At 39.5% G+C, this 17,173-nt stretch overlaps 2 protein-coding genes and 1 long non-coding RNA gene across 3 annotated transcripts; all 3 read right to left on the bottom strand.

Moving 5' to 3' along the window:
- Positions 1-446: 446 nt before the first annotated feature.
- LOC134674655 (uncharacterized) lies at positions 447-1,913 on the bottom strand. The gene is made up of 3 exons (XR_010099651.1): positions 1,844-1,913; positions 989-1,024; positions 447-729 (listed from the first exon to the last, which is right to left on the bottom strand). It is a non-coding gene; the product is annotated as an uncharacterized LOC134674655 (long non-coding RNA).
- A 5,903-nt stretch (positions 1,914-7,816) lies between these two features.
- On the bottom strand, positions 7,817-11,888 carry LOC134674449 (MOG interacting and ectopic P-granules protein 1-like). The gene is made up of 2 exons (XM_063532522.1): positions 11,741-11,888; positions 7,817-11,213 (listed from the first exon to the last, which is right to left on the bottom strand). The coding sequence occupies exons 1-2, from the start codon at positions 11,760-11,762 to the stop codon at positions 8,584-8,586; spliced, it is 2,652 nt and encodes an 883-aa protein (XP_063388592.1). The 5' UTR covers positions 11,763-11,888; the 3' UTR covers positions 7,817-8,583.
- Positions 11,889-13,636: 1,748 nt separating this feature from the next.
- On the bottom strand, positions 13,637-16,958 carry LOC134674631 (protein unc-45 homolog B). Its single transcript, XM_063532749.1, has one exon. It carries the CDS (start codon positions 16,786-16,788, stop codon positions 13,948-13,950), a length of 2,841 nt encoding a protein of 946 aa, XP_063388819.1. The 5' UTR covers positions 16,789-16,958; the 3' UTR covers positions 13,637-13,947.
- Between the last annotated feature and the right edge of the window lie 215 nt (positions 16,959-17,173).

Below are 17,173 nucleotides of genomic sequence, written 5' to 3'. Positions count from 1 at the left end.
ACGTAAGTGTCTACACTATTCGTAATTTAGTTCGAGCATAATATTAAAAACGAGAGGCTGATAGACTAGTATTGTTATTGTTGTAATTAGTTTTTTTTAAGTATTGTACGAATGTAATAGTAAGTAAACCCGTTTGTAGTGTAACAAGTATAATAAACAAAACAAAAATTACTATTTTGTTTTTTGTTTTTATATTCCAGGGGGTCTAAATAGCAAAGATAACAAACGTTTGCGAAAACGAGCTCTTTCACTCTTCCATATTAGTTTACTAGTGTGATAGAGACAGATAGCGTTTCGTTTCTCTGCGAAAGATTTGTAATCTTGGCTAGGCCCCCAGTACATACCCCCAAGTACAGTACTTCTGCAAGCACTCAGAAAAAATAATTCAGTAAAGAAGGTAGAATTTAGAAATGAAAAACAATTACTATTTCATATTTTTATTTTTTCTGAAGTCAGTTCTATTCACAACTTAAACTCAGACATATTCTTCATTTCCCTTTCCGAACTTCAAAAGTCCTTTCATACTATTCATACATATCACCGCATTTACAAATTCATCCCAAAGACACTGGCAACTGACTGAGACAAGGGATGACACTAGGTATAATTTTATTGATGAAAATCTTGGTCTTGTCCAACCAAGTCCAATGTTAGATAGCCTTCAATGAGTTTACGATAGTCGTCGGTCATCCATTTTCTACTAGTAACTTCTTGTGGCAGCCCTTAAACCTGTAACAAGATAAGACTATTTATATTCCGATAAGGATTAGTATTGAAGATTAAGACAGTAATGTATAAATCAGGCCTATCATTTTGATATCATGTTGTTATCAAAGTAACACATTTTCGGCTCGTGTTTGATATCATCATTACAATTATTGATTAGAAAGCTGCAAGTCAGATGTACTGCATATACAGGTAGGTTTAAAAAAAGGAAAAAGTGAAAAACTATTTTTTTCTAGTAGGTATAAAAAAAAAGAAATCATACCTATGAATGTCTGGAAGCAGCAGCGGCATGGCTATTCTGAAAAATAAAGAATGACCCATATTAGCTTCACAGCAAAGTAACATATTTTTAAATTTAATTCCAAATTGTATCAGGCCTATCATTTAATATCACGTGTTCATCATATAACACATTTTGGCTCTAGTGTATTTTCATCATTAAGTAATTTATTTATGTTGTAATATGAATATTATCCAAAATAAAAGCTTTTTAATTATTTTTTGAAGTACAAGGGAACTATATACAATCAGCGTATGTGCAATTATTAAGAATCACAGCTAGCTAATCGTGTTCTTCGTATTAAATAGTATCAATTCGTTGTGGCTAGTAATAATGATTGTATCATGTGAGGAACGGGGATCTCAAAATTCCTTATGCAATTTTTTAGGTTATGTTGGTTTAGTTTACTAAGTAGGTAGTGTAGATACCTGGTTTCAAAAGGGAGTTGAAAAAGTTTAAAGTAAACACCCCTAAATAAACATGCGGAAGCATTTATGGATCCGATAGATACTATTTACAGAGCTGTTTGACTTCCTAATCTTATCTACTAGCTGTTGCAAAAACGCTTATCGTAAGCATTTAAATAATCATAGTTATCGAAAACATTAAAAATACAACTTATCTCACATCGTCAAAATTCTCTCAAAATTGAAATAGGGTTAGCACGTGCCGAATTAACGTACACGTGGTTTATAATTGATGTACTTATTACAATTAAGATTAAGCGAATATGAATAAATAAATAAATACCTGGTAAACGTTACTACTTCTTAAAATTCCTTAATTATTTTCTTTAAGCGCAATATATTAAAATTAATTAAATAATGTACATCGCACCTGTGCAACCTCGATGCGCCAGCCAAGGAAGAAGAATATAATGAAATGAATGATTGAAATGAAAAGAATGGAAATAATGAAATCATTATGTCAAAACCATAGACTTAGGATATTTTCTATAGATGTGCTATATGCGAGCGCCCGTGAGGGGCAGAATATACACAATGGGATAAAATTAAAAGCACGTTTTAAAATCCCTGATTACATACTAAAAACAACCTACGTAATTTGGTCGGATTATTTGTTACCATACTACATTTACGGTGGGGAATAAAAAAAAGGGATGCCAATGACAAGCAATAATAGCGCTTTCTCTGCTACTCCTACTGAAAGTTCCATAAGTGCATCTCTTTCGGTCATCTGGCTCCTATTTCATTTCTATAATTATTGTACCTCTATGGTCAAAACCGTCAAAACTGAACAAATGACCGAATGGAGTAAGAGTGAGTGACCGGAATGAAGTAAGAGTGAGTGAACGGATGGCGAAATTTACATTTGCGGGATTTTTAAATAATAGAAATCCATATTTACAAATTACATTATTTTGTTAGGTAAATTGTATTCGCAATTGCATTGTCACCTCGTGTATTCGTTTTCTCAAAAACTGGACATTTAATTACTGAGGATTCCTAGTCTATGCTGCAACCTTACTTTTTTACACTCTTGAAAATATCCATTCTAGCCTCACATTCGCGAATGAATATCTGACCGCTCTTTACACGCACACGTATTCCATTGCGTCTTTCCAATATCTTTGTCCAATATGTACTGCTTCTCACATTTTACTTAATGAGAGAGTGAGACGCTGGGACATGGTACAAAGAAATTGGACAGGTGGAATAGGTACCACCAGAGGCGTAACTAGGGGGGGGTTGGAGGGGGCACGTGCCCCGGGCGCCGTCCAAGGGGGGGCGCCAAAATGAGCAAAAGACCTGTACCTCTCCGCCTTGCTAAAAGGCAGCAGGGACACTTTTGTCAGTCATATTTACCACCACTGTGAAGTGTGAAATGCGGATGGTATTCTGGCCCACAGCGCAAAAGAGAAAGCCGATCTTTTACTCTTACTCTTTTTGCCTCGAACTCGACCTTGACAGACGACGGTAGCGCCCTACCGCCCACCATCCCGCAGTGCGAATACTCTATGCAAGAAACTTCCATCAAGGCGGGAGTTGCTATGCTTTCGTTTTATAAGGCGAGCGGGCCGAGTGCTTCAGAGTTGTGTCCTGTGTTAGCGCGTCTTTTCCGTTAGGGGTCTCCTGTCGAAGTTACCATCTTATGGACTCTCCAAGAGACTACCTATGCAAATGGATCGCTAGCCCTTTGTCCGGCAGGCGCATATGAGCCGTAGTAGACGGAACCTGGCCGCGTAGCCAAGATGTCAATCGCTTACGCTCTGTAGCGATCGAAACGCAACTGTCACTGTCACACTAATAAGGAAGAGTGATAGAGAGACAATGCTTTTCGTTGTCGAAGCGATAGCGAATGTAACCTTGGCTAGGCCGGCTGCTTCAATAGCTGCTGCATATCTGTGACATGTTGTCTATCGACGACATTCATCGATATGCGGACGACAGTACTATACAAGGATGGCTAAAAAATAACTAAATTCCCGTTGCCAGGGAGGTTTTGGGTTTTGGGACTGAGCAACTTTTACTACGGGACTAACCCTGCTTGGTGATTTTCTTAATATTCATTAACGATATTACGGGCCACATAAAACATTCTAACTATTCACTATACGCAGATGACTTAAAAATCTATAAAACAGTGTCTTGCGAGTCGGATGCCAGAATGCTCCAAAACGATCTAACTAACGTAATGTCCTGGTGCAAGGAAAATAGAATGACTCTAAACGCGAAGAAGTGCTTTTTTATAAAATACTGCAGAAAGAAAAAACCGCTTGTGAGTAAGTATGAAATAGGTGGCGTCGAGCTAACGGAAGTTGCTGAAATTAGAGACCTTGGAGTTACACTTGACAGTGAATTGAAATTCAATGCACACATTGACGCAGCAGTTAAAAAGGCTGCACAAATGCTTGGCTTTATAAGGAGAAACTCTAGTGGTTTTAGACAGGAACAAACTAAAATTATTTTATATAACACCCTTGTACGTAGCCACCTAGAATCCGCCTCAATAGTATGGAGCCCCTACTATCATGTTCACTCACAGCGTATTGAAAGTATACAGAGAGCATTCACAAGACATCTTGCATTTCACACACCTGGATTTTCACACAGAAATACCTATGACTGCCGGCTTGCTAGATTCAAAATGCACAGCTTACGTGATCGGCGCCGAATGCTAGACTTGTGCTTCCTACACAAGGTAGTCAACGGAAAGCTAAATTGCAGCAAACTACTCGAAAAAATATCGTTCACCACTCCCCACAACTACCCGCGGCGGCCTATAGCTAAACCCTTTTCTATACCGGTTACCAGGACAAATATTGGTCTGCAGGCCCCCGTGGTACGAATATGCTCGAGTTACAACAGTCTTACCATTCACAAAAGTTCCATTGACATCTTTCATGACCGTCTACCCACATTTAAATCTAAGATATTGCCAAAAATAATATTTAGTTCGAAGAAATAGGTATAATCTGTATTAAATTATTAGTATTTGTAATTATTTGTTTAAGGATTGTCGCAAAATTGTAAATAATGTATATAGGTATTAGTTAATTATTTAAAATTTAATGTTTTTTTTATGTTTTTATAGTTTAAATTCGTTCCCAATATTACTTAGACAACGCTATGTACTCCATAATTGTCGTACTGTATCAGGTGAAGTACTTTGGTTCTATTGTAATGCAACATATGTAATACATACGATGTGGTTGTACTTAATAAATAAAAATAAAAAATAAAAAAAAAACCCCGAAATCGCGAAAAAAAAGTTTACCCTCCCATAGAAAACGGACCAGCCAAAATGTAGGAAACAGCCAAATTTTTTTCGCGACTTAGGGGTTGGACTAATAGTAAAAGTTGCTCAGTACAGTATAATCCAAAAACCTGCCTGGCAACGAAAATGCAGTTATTTTTAGCCACCCTGTATACCTACAGGCTGGTCCAAACCTTGACGCCCATAATTTTTTTTTAGAATCCTCGTCGTGGGTTATCAGAATATACCCCATGTACCAGATGTTAGCCGATTTTTCGTAGTTTTCGAGACTTATAACTTTTGTTAAGAAATTCTGGAGTGAAGCTTTGCTTTGCTTTTCTGCCTTCTAATAATTGTTCGTGGTATTTGCACTGATAACTGAACTGGACTGAACTGAAATAGCGATGGGGAAGTGACCCCATAAAATAATAGTAGAAATAACTGTGTCAGGTATCGAGGCATTCTATCCAGAGTTTCGGTGTGGGATCAGGACAATTTAATCCGATTCAATCCTACCATGACTCAAATTTGCGCGTTTACCGCTAAGAAAACCTCATTTTTCAAGGCACAACCCTTCCCATGTCAGGGAGTATTGGGAGTAAGGTTTGCAATCCGGATCCGAAATGTATGAAATTATCCGGATCTGGATCCGGATCCACGGATCTTCTCATACATTTCAGATCCGTCGTGCAAACCCTAATTGGGAGCCTCGATCGGTGTTGACATCTCCATCAGTGACGTCCAATAATTTCGTAGCCACCTTGCTGGGTAGGCTGCGCTCGTATCAAAAAAAACTCGGTGTGCTCAATAAAGGGAGGCCACCGCCATACTTTACTCTGGGGTAGACTGATCCCATATATTGAGTACTGCTGTCACCTTTGGACAGGAGCACCTGGATGCCACCTTGGGTCCTTCAAATCAGTCCAAAGCCGCGCTGTACCTATGAATAGAGATCTCCAAAAAAGAAGTTTATACGTTTTAAAACGGTCGGCAACGCGCATGTGTAGTGTAGTGTAGTGGAGTGTAGACGTCCATAGGATGCGGTGACCGCTTACCATCAGGTGGGTCGTAAGCTTGTTGGCCACCGATGTACTAAAAAACATAGGTACCTACACTGTATTTGTCTACATTAAAAGTAAACTTATTAAAGCAAAAAATAACCCTTTCGTTTCGTTAAGCAGGCCACTGACGAGCCTTCCAAATGGATGCCGTTACAATGGATTCATCCAAATGGACGGCATCCTAATATTAAACGTTGTACGTTTTTGACATTCATGGACCGATTTTGGATTGCAGCCACGCTATTTGGACTGTTGGAAGGCTTGTCAGTGGCCACCTTAAGTTCATTTCGTTTGGGGGGGGGGGCGCAAATTTGGTGTCTGCCCCGGGCGCTATATCCTCTAGCTACGCCCCTGGGTACCACGCGTGCTTCGCACATTGTGTCAAGCTAAAATTAAAAGGTCCCACTTTGTTGATTCTACGTTTCCGAGTTAAGGCCAGTCCAGATGGGAACATTTTTTTGCCAATCTGATTAAATTGGATCAGATCAGGTGGTGCAAACGCAAACGCCAATTCGACCACTTTGACCAATTTAAGATTTATGGTCAACTGGTCGTACCGAATATCAAATTTTGACCGAAACCAACCTAAACTGATATTGATTCTATCAGTTTCGGTCAAAATTTGATTTTCGGTATTGTCTAGCCTAGCGGATTCACAGCAGTAGAGGGTCTATACCAAGTCTATACGACGCGGTACTATTAACCATGCATAGGTAGTAGGTACATAGTTAATACATGCTAGCTGCTCCGGCTTGCTGACACCTACTTAAATATTAATAATAAGATGCGTATTGATATTAGTAATATCAATACGCATATATTACTCTTAATCAATTTTCTTAAGGATGTTAACATCCAGAATCCAGAAGCGCTACTTACAACGACAAGGTTCTAAAGAATCTAAAGTAATCTTAGTTCGACAGCAAGCTGTAAATACCCGAGGTAAATACGCAGTAAAAGTAAACATATTGCATTTCTCATTACATAAATTTCAAGTAAGAAAAAAAAAGTTTAAATAATTATTTTAGCTAGGTGAGGTATTGTATCAAAGAATATAATACTCGTATTGTATTCACAAAACACCACAAGGTCATTTTCAACTGTCTTGATTTGTTTATTGGTGTTTTTAGAATAACTCACTTCGTAATAAGAAGGAAACGTTTTAAATGCCGCCTGCCTGTAGTAACTAGTAGAATGTCCTGTCCTGACGTATCACTTTGAAATGCCTTACTTCTGCCATATAGGTACATATTTGCGACGCATTGCTATTAAAATAGAGCAGGCGCCTCAAGGCGATGAAACTTTTACCTTTACGTAGGTAATTCAGACATTTCAGACTGCACTACTGGTCAATTCTAACTCGATATTTTAATTTAGGTAGGTAAATGTTACATTACGTGGTCAAAACCCTAAAGAGCGATACGTGAATCGTGCAGGACGATTCGTTAACATTGGTATACTTTTGTTTTTAGATTTCAACTGATATGGAATACCTACGACTCCACCTAAATACCCATTTTGAAATACACTAAGTAGCTATGAGCGAACTCGTTATGTAACAGCTACGACCCAAATGTGTAGATACAAGTACCTATGTATAACGTAAATACAAGTTGCTATAAGTTACGTCGTAAGCTACCTTGGCATTTTAAAACGTCGTATGTGACAAGGGATCTTCCATGGAGTTAGTACCTTTTGGAGTTCGGACGTTAGGTACAGGCGTCCAGTGGCGCCCCCTGTCGGGCCGACTCGGCTCCCAGGCATGATAATAATAATACCTCCCCCCCTGGCTGCCACGACTCGGCGTCTTGCCGAAGCCGCCATCTCGTCGAGCTCTCCATGATACGCGCCATTTGAAGGCGCGCCATGTGCATTTTTCGCGCGCTATCCCCTAGCAACCAGTGGAGGTCAACCTCCATACAATGTTGTACGTAAGGTTGAACTATGACTATGGGCGTTAGTATGCTAATAGAAATCCTTTTAGGATTTTCTTTCTATAATTGTAATGTAGATGAATTAAAATATACTCAAATACAATGGTATTTTTATTAAATAAAAAAAATACATTATTTTCAGTTCTATAAGTACATTAACAATTTAGTAAACTTTTACCAAATCAACACTCCAGTCCAGTCTGTTAATCTGAGATCAGAAATAAATAAGAAGAGCCAATGTGTATTGTGAGTCTGTGTCTAACTCGAATTGTAATTTTGAAAGAGACAGTATTTGTGTTGAAATATTATTGTACTTAATCTAAGATTACACTCTACCTTAACTAATCTATAATAACGATTCATGATTATATTGTACATACATAGTGGAACATACTTAAAATAAATATTTTACAATAGATCCAATGCCAAATTGAACCATGGTCACATTAAATTAAACTAGGCTTACAATAGTCATTTTAACAGCAATTCCATAAATAAATAGGATCACTTTCTGAGGCACACTCGAAGGTGCATTCACACGCTTACCCGACTACTAAATCACTGTATACAGGCAGATCTGTTATCCCACTGCGCCCACAGGGCCACAATGAGTCACAAGTATTGGAAACAAGAAGCTATTTTACATAGTCACAAAATATATACCTTCTACTATGTAATAATTGTATCCTTGTATTATACACTGAATTTACAGCTTATATTGGGAGAGGCTTTTCAGAATAGCATTCACACTTCATAAACTAAATTGTCACTATTGGACGCGTCAGAGTGCAGATGCAAAGGTTTAGGTCTATGTACACAATACTGCTGAGTTGGTAAAAGAGAGGCAGGTACGCCGGTCCGCCCGCTATTTCCCCTTGGCGGTGATGGTGACGCTCGACTTGGCTGGCTGCGGGATGATCGTTATCTCGTCACTGATCTTCAGTGGCTTCAGGAGGGGGTCAGAGTTGGCTGCCGGCGGGGGCGCTTTGCTCTTGTCCATGACGCGCTTGGCGACCACACTGTGAGCCGAATACACGTGGTTTTCAAACTGCTTGTACATCCCGAATGTAGCAGTGCAGACCGTGCACTTGTAAGATAGGTGGGCAGGTTTGAGCGCCATGTTGTGGTCGCGGGCCACATGGCTGAGCAGTTTCCACTGGTACACGCGCCCGCAGACGGGACAGCGGCCCGCGTCCTTGCCCTTGTTGGCGGCCTCCTGCATCGAGCTGGTCACCAGCCCGTGCGAGCCCAGCAAGTGCCGCTCCAGACCTTGATCCGTGAAGAACCTGAATTGACACTTCTGGCAGTTCAGAGGTGGTCGGTTATAAATCATCTTAGGATGGATTTTCACTTTGTGGATCCATTGCATGTGGTTCCTTAGCTGCTCCAAGTCTTTGATGTAGCCATCGCAAATCTCACAGATTACGAAAGTGGCCTTCGAGTTAGGGGCGGCCGAGGACGAGGGCTGCGGCGCGCGAGGGAGTGGGGTGATGGATATCTTGGGGGTGGAGTTGTTGACCTGGTTGTTTCCGATGGGATAGTTGGAGATGGTGGCGATGGTGGAGGGTTGGTTGTGCATGATCATGACGCCGCCGCGAATGAGGGGGGCGCCGGGCAGCGGGGCGCCGCGCGCGCCTGCCAGCGGCGGGCGGCCGCGTGGTCGGCCCAGAGTTGGCATTTGTGCTAGCCCTGGACCACCCACTAGCGGCGGTCTGCCCATGATGCTGTTCCCGGCCTGCACTCTATTCACGTTCGTCGGGTAAGCGGACCCTACGTTGTTCCGCGCTCGCAGCTTGGGTATTTTCGCAGGAGGCTCCCATTCTAATGGGGGTCCGAGGTTGAACTCTGGCTTGAATTTCTTGGCGCAGGCAATGAGATGCCGCGCGAGCTTGGTCTTGCTGTTGTCCTCGAAGTGGCAGTTGGCGCACTGTTGGTAGGCGGGTGCGCGTTCCAGCCGCCCACGTATATTATGCTCGGCCTCCATATGGAACAAAATGTCGTGAGGACTGCGAATCTCAAACGCGCAAGTGTTGCACTTGTAAATATTGTTCTTCATGTGAGGTGCTTCCATGTGGTGTGACATAACAAGCATAGATTCTGTCTTAAAACTACAAAATTCACATCTAATCTGTTTAAGTGCAAAGGGAGCATTAGTTTTCTTACTAAATTCTAGATTTTGAGTGAGTGAGGTGATAGCAGATTCTGTAGCTTTTGTACTTCGTCCGGATTTTTTCTCTTTGTAAAGTTTACGATTCTGTTGCTTCAAGAGGTCAGTTTGTACATACTCTTGGACTAGGTTAAGTCCAATGTTGATGAAGAACTGACCTAGAGTGCAATCAAAGTAGCTGTCTTTTTTACCAGAGAGTCCTTTTGCTGTTAATCCCATTGCATCATTAACTTCGGCTATGGGATCATCTTTATTTTTAATGACTATGGTGTCATCATCACTCATTTCTGAATCAGATGACTCACCATCCCATGAGTCATCATCATCTTCACGTTTTCGTTTCTGTTTCTTTTCTTTCTTTTCCTTTGGAGGTTCTTCTTCTGCACTCTTGGATTCCTGACTTTCCTCTTCGGAAACTTCTTCACCCCGCTCTATTCTTTCTTGCCTCTCCTTCTCTTTTCTTTCCTTTTCTGCTTCTTTTTTCTTTGCTTTTTCCTGTTCCTCTTTGAGTTTGATCTCTTCTAGCTCTTTACCAAGCTTGTCTACAAATTCTCTAAATGGTTGAATTGATGGTTTTTCATATACATATGGTACAATGAATGAAGGGGCCTCCACTACAAACATGTCATCTGTTAGGGAAGGCAGTATGTTGGGCTGTGGTGTGGGAGTAGCATTTTGAGTGGATGGGGTATTTGTCATACTACTGCTTTTGCAGCTAACTGGGGTGATTGTAGTTCCTCGAGCCGCAATGCTTTGGCACAAGTTCTGGGCGTCCATGGCCGAGGTGGAGGGAGGCTTTGTTTGAGCAGGCGCTGCACCTTTTCCAGACAAGATGGAATTAGTATCAATAATAACAACCGTTGGCTCTTTTTGTTCCGCATCATTTGGTCTGTTTTGTTTAGCGGCCAGTTCAACCAGACTTTTTGTGTCACTGATCACTATAGGTTTGGTTTTGTTCTGTGCCTGATTGAGAGGATCCTCAATGGAGACTTCTTCTATATCAGATTCATCATCACCATTTTCAATCTTTGTTTCATTCTCTTTTTCTTCCATAGCTTTGTTACTATCCTGGGAATCACTTGAGCTGTCATTTGAGTCCGTACTTGAATTGGATGACTCATCATCTTCATTTTCCCCGTTTTCTTCATTGGTGACCATGCAGTCATCATCATCATCACTGGTGATTTCATGAACTTCTGGGCTGGGGCATACTCCATTCTGCTCCTGGGGTTCATTTTCATTATCTTCATTTTCATTCTCAGAATCACTGCTGTCTTCTTTTGGGTGGCTTCCTTGTGAAGTATCATCATCACCTTCTGTACGGTCATCTGTAGATAAGGAAAATTGTGGTTAGGATAGGTTTTATAATAATAAACACGAATTCATTTTAACAATTATTATACAAGTAAAAACATTGATTTGCATATAATTAAAATCAGCTGTTTCATAGTAACCTGATTAGAGTTATTCTATTAAGCATTTTTAATAAAATAAGTATTTTAACATATTAAGTAGGTCATATCACGAACTTGACCGTCTTGACGAGAGGTCGCCGTGCGACGACTTAAAAAAAAAGCAAAACCGCTCGAAAGTACGTAAGAAATCGAAACATAACCATTAAACTTTAGCACCCTTAACCTACAATTGTTCGCATCCCTAGGGCCATGAAGTAAATCAGATTGGAAGAAAAATATTATATTTAACAAATAGCGTCACCAAATCATGTGGTGCGGGCACCGCCATATGGGGTTCCATGGCATTTCTTCCCAATTATTATTTTTACTATTCAGGAGCAAATAATGAAAAATCATACAAAAATAACTTTTAGGAATATGTAAACACATTTAATTATTACCTGTAGCAGTAGATATCGACATAATCTTGCGATTTTATTACCGAAAACCAAAAAAATAGCACAATAGCACAGTAGCGGAAACCAAACCAAATCAAGCTGTCATTTTAAGAGGTTTTTAAACAAGACGCGTTCTCGGCGTTCCGAATACAACTAACGGCTTTTTAACTTGATCAAGTTTGCATGGACTAATAAACAAAATAAGGTAATCAATTACATTAAAAATACTATTTCACTTAATCGGTTACTATGTTCCATTTACAATTATTCCGTTACACAAATATCCTAGCCTTCCAAATATCACCGACCACATCGTCCATATAAAAGACCTTCTGTTAAAAAAAAATGAGCTTAGGAATGGGAGAATGGAGAGGAATATGAGAGAGGTGGAGGGGGAAAGACGCGGTATTCGGGTAGCGCGCACAGTAAAAAAAGCGCTAAAGTTTGAAAATTTATTCATATGGAAGTAATTACTAACATTGATTCCTTTATATTGTTTTATCCTAATTACTCTCATACACGTATGCCTTAAAAGGGTAATATGGTAAGTAAATTACGTTTAGTTGGTCAAATACTTTTCATCTTAAAACAGTATAGGTATTAGGTACCTACCTAAGGCTTCATCACTGCACCCAAGTTGTGTGTTCAGACTTCTAAAGCTCATCTAATCAATTCTATTCATGAATTATATCGATCATTATCATGTTAAGTATATTTACATCTCTGTATCAGTTCCTGCCGATCCATAGTAATATAATAATGATTTAAAAGCAATAATTTCATACTGTTAAATTACGTATTTCGTTACTTCAGATTCTGAGAGAGAGATAGTTATAATTTATTCTTATTTTTAAGTACTTATGTGAAAAATCTAATTAGTATGTTTTTATCTAAATACAACCGAAGTTATTAATCGCCGGCTTGAAGTAGTTGCGTATGAATAGGTAATTATTTAATTAATTAACTAATAAATAATTAATATTACAAGATAAGATAAAGATAAAGATAAAAAATAGTTTATTCAAGTAGGTATATTACAATGCGCTTATGAACGTCAAATAAATTTACCGGCTCCAACCGTACACCTCTGCCCCGAGAAGATTTAAATCCCCCCTCAATTGGAGGAGGGTATCCCAATATGGGACCGGCAACAAACTCGGCGGGACACATCTTTTCAAAACATTATTACATCTTATAATTAACATGCATTACGAGTAATTAATACAATTTAAGTTACTATAGAATTCATGCAATTATACTCAGTGAGTACATAACTTTATAGAATTTGATATAAAAAATAAACATATATACACATGAAATCACAAATACGTAGCTCTTTCAGAAAACAAATCAAATCTTACAAAAGGAAAAGAAAATAAAATCAATAAAAGAAATGAGAATACATTTATTATATGAATCTAACTGATTGTTATGAGATGCTTTCATACAATTTGATGTGCTTTCTTACCTGAGCTGAGTCACCTTTAACTCTACACATAATACAATGTTTTTAATTGCTACTTGTCGTTATTACAGTTTCTGGTTTGGACCATGCATGTTTGTCTGTCAAGTAGTCCTCGACTCTGTAATAAGCCTTCAACATCAATGACTTTTTTAAGTAATTCTTAAGACTTACATTACGATACAAGTGCAAAAAACGGAAGGAAGTGTTCTAAATCGACACGAGTTGCGAATTACCTTTTCGCACGTGTATTGTACAACGTTTTACAGTACACACAGCCTTTAAAATTTTTGAGAAGATACGTATTGTCCTTAATCCCGCCCTAGGACGGTAAAGCAGCACCATAAAAATAATAATGAGTCAGAATGAGGGACCTATTCCTATTATAATTTATAAAATGCTGGCATGAAGGTTAGTAAAGTAGTAAAACACTGCAATAATATAAATAGTACAAATTTTATTTACCTATTGATCATAATTCCATACAACAATAATTAATCTCTTCCTTATTTTATTTAGTTGGGATGACACATGTCCGATACAACTATTAAGTACATAAATAATTCTATGAATACATATAACTATTTTCATAGCAGTTATTGGAATAGCACTTCATTCATAATAAATCTAATGGCAAAATACTAACTTCTGCAAATTTATTATGAGCAATTATGCATTCACGACATTGCTCCGATTTAATTTTCAGGTTTTGTCATTTCAATATCAGTTAGCATAATACTGTTATAATTTAATTTTTTTGTTCATCCTCAGGCTCCTCCTCATCTATTTCCTCTACAGGCGGTTTTTTTCCAAAGTTTTCGTCAGGCTTCCTTATAACGCCCAGCTTTTCTGCAGCATCCAAGCACTTCTGAGCATACTCCTTAATCCTAGTTTGTTCTGGATTCTCTATTTTAGTCAAGGCCATCAAGATTTCCATGACTTCCGTTTCAAAAATCCTGGCAGCAATGTCACGGTCCCCATTTATAATATTCAGAACTATGTAGGTGCCTCTGTACTGAATCTCAGGAATAGGATTGGCCAGTAAGGACTTTAGTGTGTCTAGCCAGGGTCCTACATCCAAAAGCTTCCTACAGCAGACCTTGCTCACTGAAGTTAGAATACACAATGCTCCAGCGGCAGCCATAACTGTGTCTTGATCTTCCTCTTGACACAAGATGTAGAGATATTTCGTTTTATCATTATTCCCTTCATAGGTTTTGAGGACCTCTTCAGACTGGAGTAAATTACAGATGCACTGTGTGGCTGCCCTTATTAGCATTGCATGATCTTCATACAAATAGTGTTCAATTTTAGCCAGGCCTCCCTCCTTCAATATCCTGTTCCTGGTGGTTTCATTCATTCCTGCCAAGTTGCAAAGGGCCATCAGAGCCTCAAAGTTCTCTAAAGCACTGCAGTCTGGATGAAGTAGAGCCACCAAGGGTCTGATAACTTCCAGATTCCTCTGTCCAGGGAAAGCTACTTCTGGATTGATGGTGATCCCAATTCTTGCTAAAGCCTGAGAAGCCTGTTTCTTCCCTTTGTCAGTGCCTTCCAAAGCCATTGGTATCAATACTTTAGCTCCTCCCTGCTGGACTACAATACCTCTCAATTCTTGCAGGTTGCATATAGCATTAAATACTCTTGATATCAGTTCCCTAGAGTTGTGACTTTCTGTTTTGGCAAGGGCTACTAAGCCAGATGTTACCCCAGCTTTGGCTAAGATTGTTAATCTTTTGTTTACAAAGTCTTGGTCATCTAATTCATGTTGCTCTGGCACATGATGTTTGGCAAACTTTGCTAACTCTAACATTTCAGGTAGGACCTCCTGCTTGTCATAAGCATTACATAAGTTGACTAGGGTAGTGACTACACCATACAGGCATGACTGGTCTCCAGTTTTGGCCAATTCAATCAGAGATTGTAGGGCAGGTTTGTCTTCCACTAACTTTTCCTTCACATCTGCATCAAGAGTAAGATAAGACAGGCCTTCTGCAGCCCATTTCCTCATGTCCTTGTCTTTTGCAGGATTGACTAGGAATCTTCTGCAAGCCTCTGCTAACTTCTTAGTTGAACCTTCAGCAAATGGCCGGATAGAAGCATCATCTCCACCAAAACTGCCAATTTTGCAGAGTCCCACCAAGGCTCTGACGCGGACAGAATCATCCTTGCTCTGGTATAGTTTCTTAAGTATGTCTACTCCTTTGTCAATGATGGCTCTAGCTTTATCTTTCTTGGAAGCAGCAGCAATCAGACATTCACATGACACTTTTTGCTGAAGAGGATCCTCAGTTTGGGCCATGACCAAAATCATTTCCATGATGCCTTCCTTTGAAATAATGTAATTGCCAACATCAAGAGGCCCTCTGAGCAGTGATGTGATAGCTACAGTCACTCTCACTTTTGACTCTAGGTCAGGTGCAAGCAGTTTGTCCCTGACAAACTCATCAACATGGCTATTGAACTTTTCTCTTGCTTGGTCATAGTACATGTTATCATATATCCTTGCTAAGCAGGCAGCGGCAATGGTTCTTGAGGAATTAGTGATGTTCATGGCTGATTCATATTTGTACTCTTCAAGTTCACTGCACACTTCTAATAGTCGCTCCAAGCCTTTAATTTCAACAAATCTTTCAGCCCAGTTAATTGCTGTGTAGTGACAGTTTCTCATAATCAGCTCCATGATGGCATCTCTCGCTTCACCAGTAATGACTCTGTTAGTGATGGAGTATGTCAAGCAGCTGAGTAGTGTGTCGATTTCACTCTTATATTCTTCACACAATTTTGTATCTGGCTTGCTGTCCTTCTTAGTGTCCATGCCGGTGAATGTGTTAAGAATCACTTGTAAACAATACTGTGCTGCACTCACCCGCTCCTCAACATTACTGTCAATTATCTCTAAGATCCATGGAATGCCCACAATTTTGATAATGTTTTTTGTTCTCTCAACATTGCCCTTGCAGAGTTGACTGATAACACGGATAGCATTTGTATAGATGTCTTGATTCTTCTCAACCTTTAATAGCTGTTGTATTTTCTGAACCACTCCATTGTTGAACATAATGTTAGCACCTGAGTTTTCTTTTGCCAGCACAACCAAATTAGCCATAGCTTTCTCACGTTTCTCTTTATCTTCTGCTATATCAAACACCAGTTTGAACATCTGTTCAACTTTGTTGCCGGTCTGCGCGGCCTGGCGCGCGCGCTCCTGCACTGTGGCGTGCAGCCGCGCCAGGACGGGCTGAATCGCCTTGTTCGTCGGCTCCACCGTAAACACCGCTTTCGCATCTCTGTATGCCTCCTCAAACTTCTCTAAACTTTCTAGCGCCTGCGCCCGTCGAAACAAAGCCTTCGGATCTTCTGGCACGATGCGCAGAGCCTCATCGCAGTCCTTCACTACCTTATCATACTCCTTCGTCTTGAGATAAGCGGCCGCACGATTTTTAAGGTAAGTCGCGTGGTCCCGGCTGTCTTTCTCGGATAAATCAACCGCCTTGCTGTAGTATCCGATAGCCTCTTCGTAGTTTTCGGTTTTGTAGGACTCGTTGCCCTTATTCTTGTAAGTTTCAGCTTCTTCGCTGTGTACACCCATTGTTACGTTTCACTGTAATGACTGCGGTACGTTGCGCCAGCTCGCTTTTAAAGTTTAATTAAGGAATATTCTGGTAAACTCGCGAACATTGCAAATGCACTACTAAAATAGAAATTTATTTTTATTCTCCTCCATATATGTAAAGTAGGCTGAAGTACGACGGTATGTATTACAACTACGGAACGTTCTGGAACTTCATACGAACCTGTTTTTAATCAGTCAAATATTTAATGACTCTTTACTCAGTAAATAATGTTGTTTTGGTAAACTATTTAAAGATTTAATGTAATTATTAGTAATACTGAACACATTTAATGTGTATTTTTATTTTTGAAACCTGTTCTTGCCATAGTTTACATTAACATTTGTATAAAATTTTGCAAAG

Source organism: Cydia fagiglandana, chromosome 20 (assembly GCF_963556715.1).
Source record: "Cydia fagiglandana chromosome 20, ilCydFagi1.1, whole genome shotgun sequence".
In the NCBI taxonomy this organism is placed as follows: domain Eukaryota; kingdom Metazoa; phylum Arthropoda; class Insecta; order Lepidoptera; family Tortricidae; genus Cydia; species Cydia fagiglandana.
The sequence above is the reverse complement of the archived record's forward strand: the minus strand, read 5'-3'. Positions and strand labels throughout refer to the sequence as shown.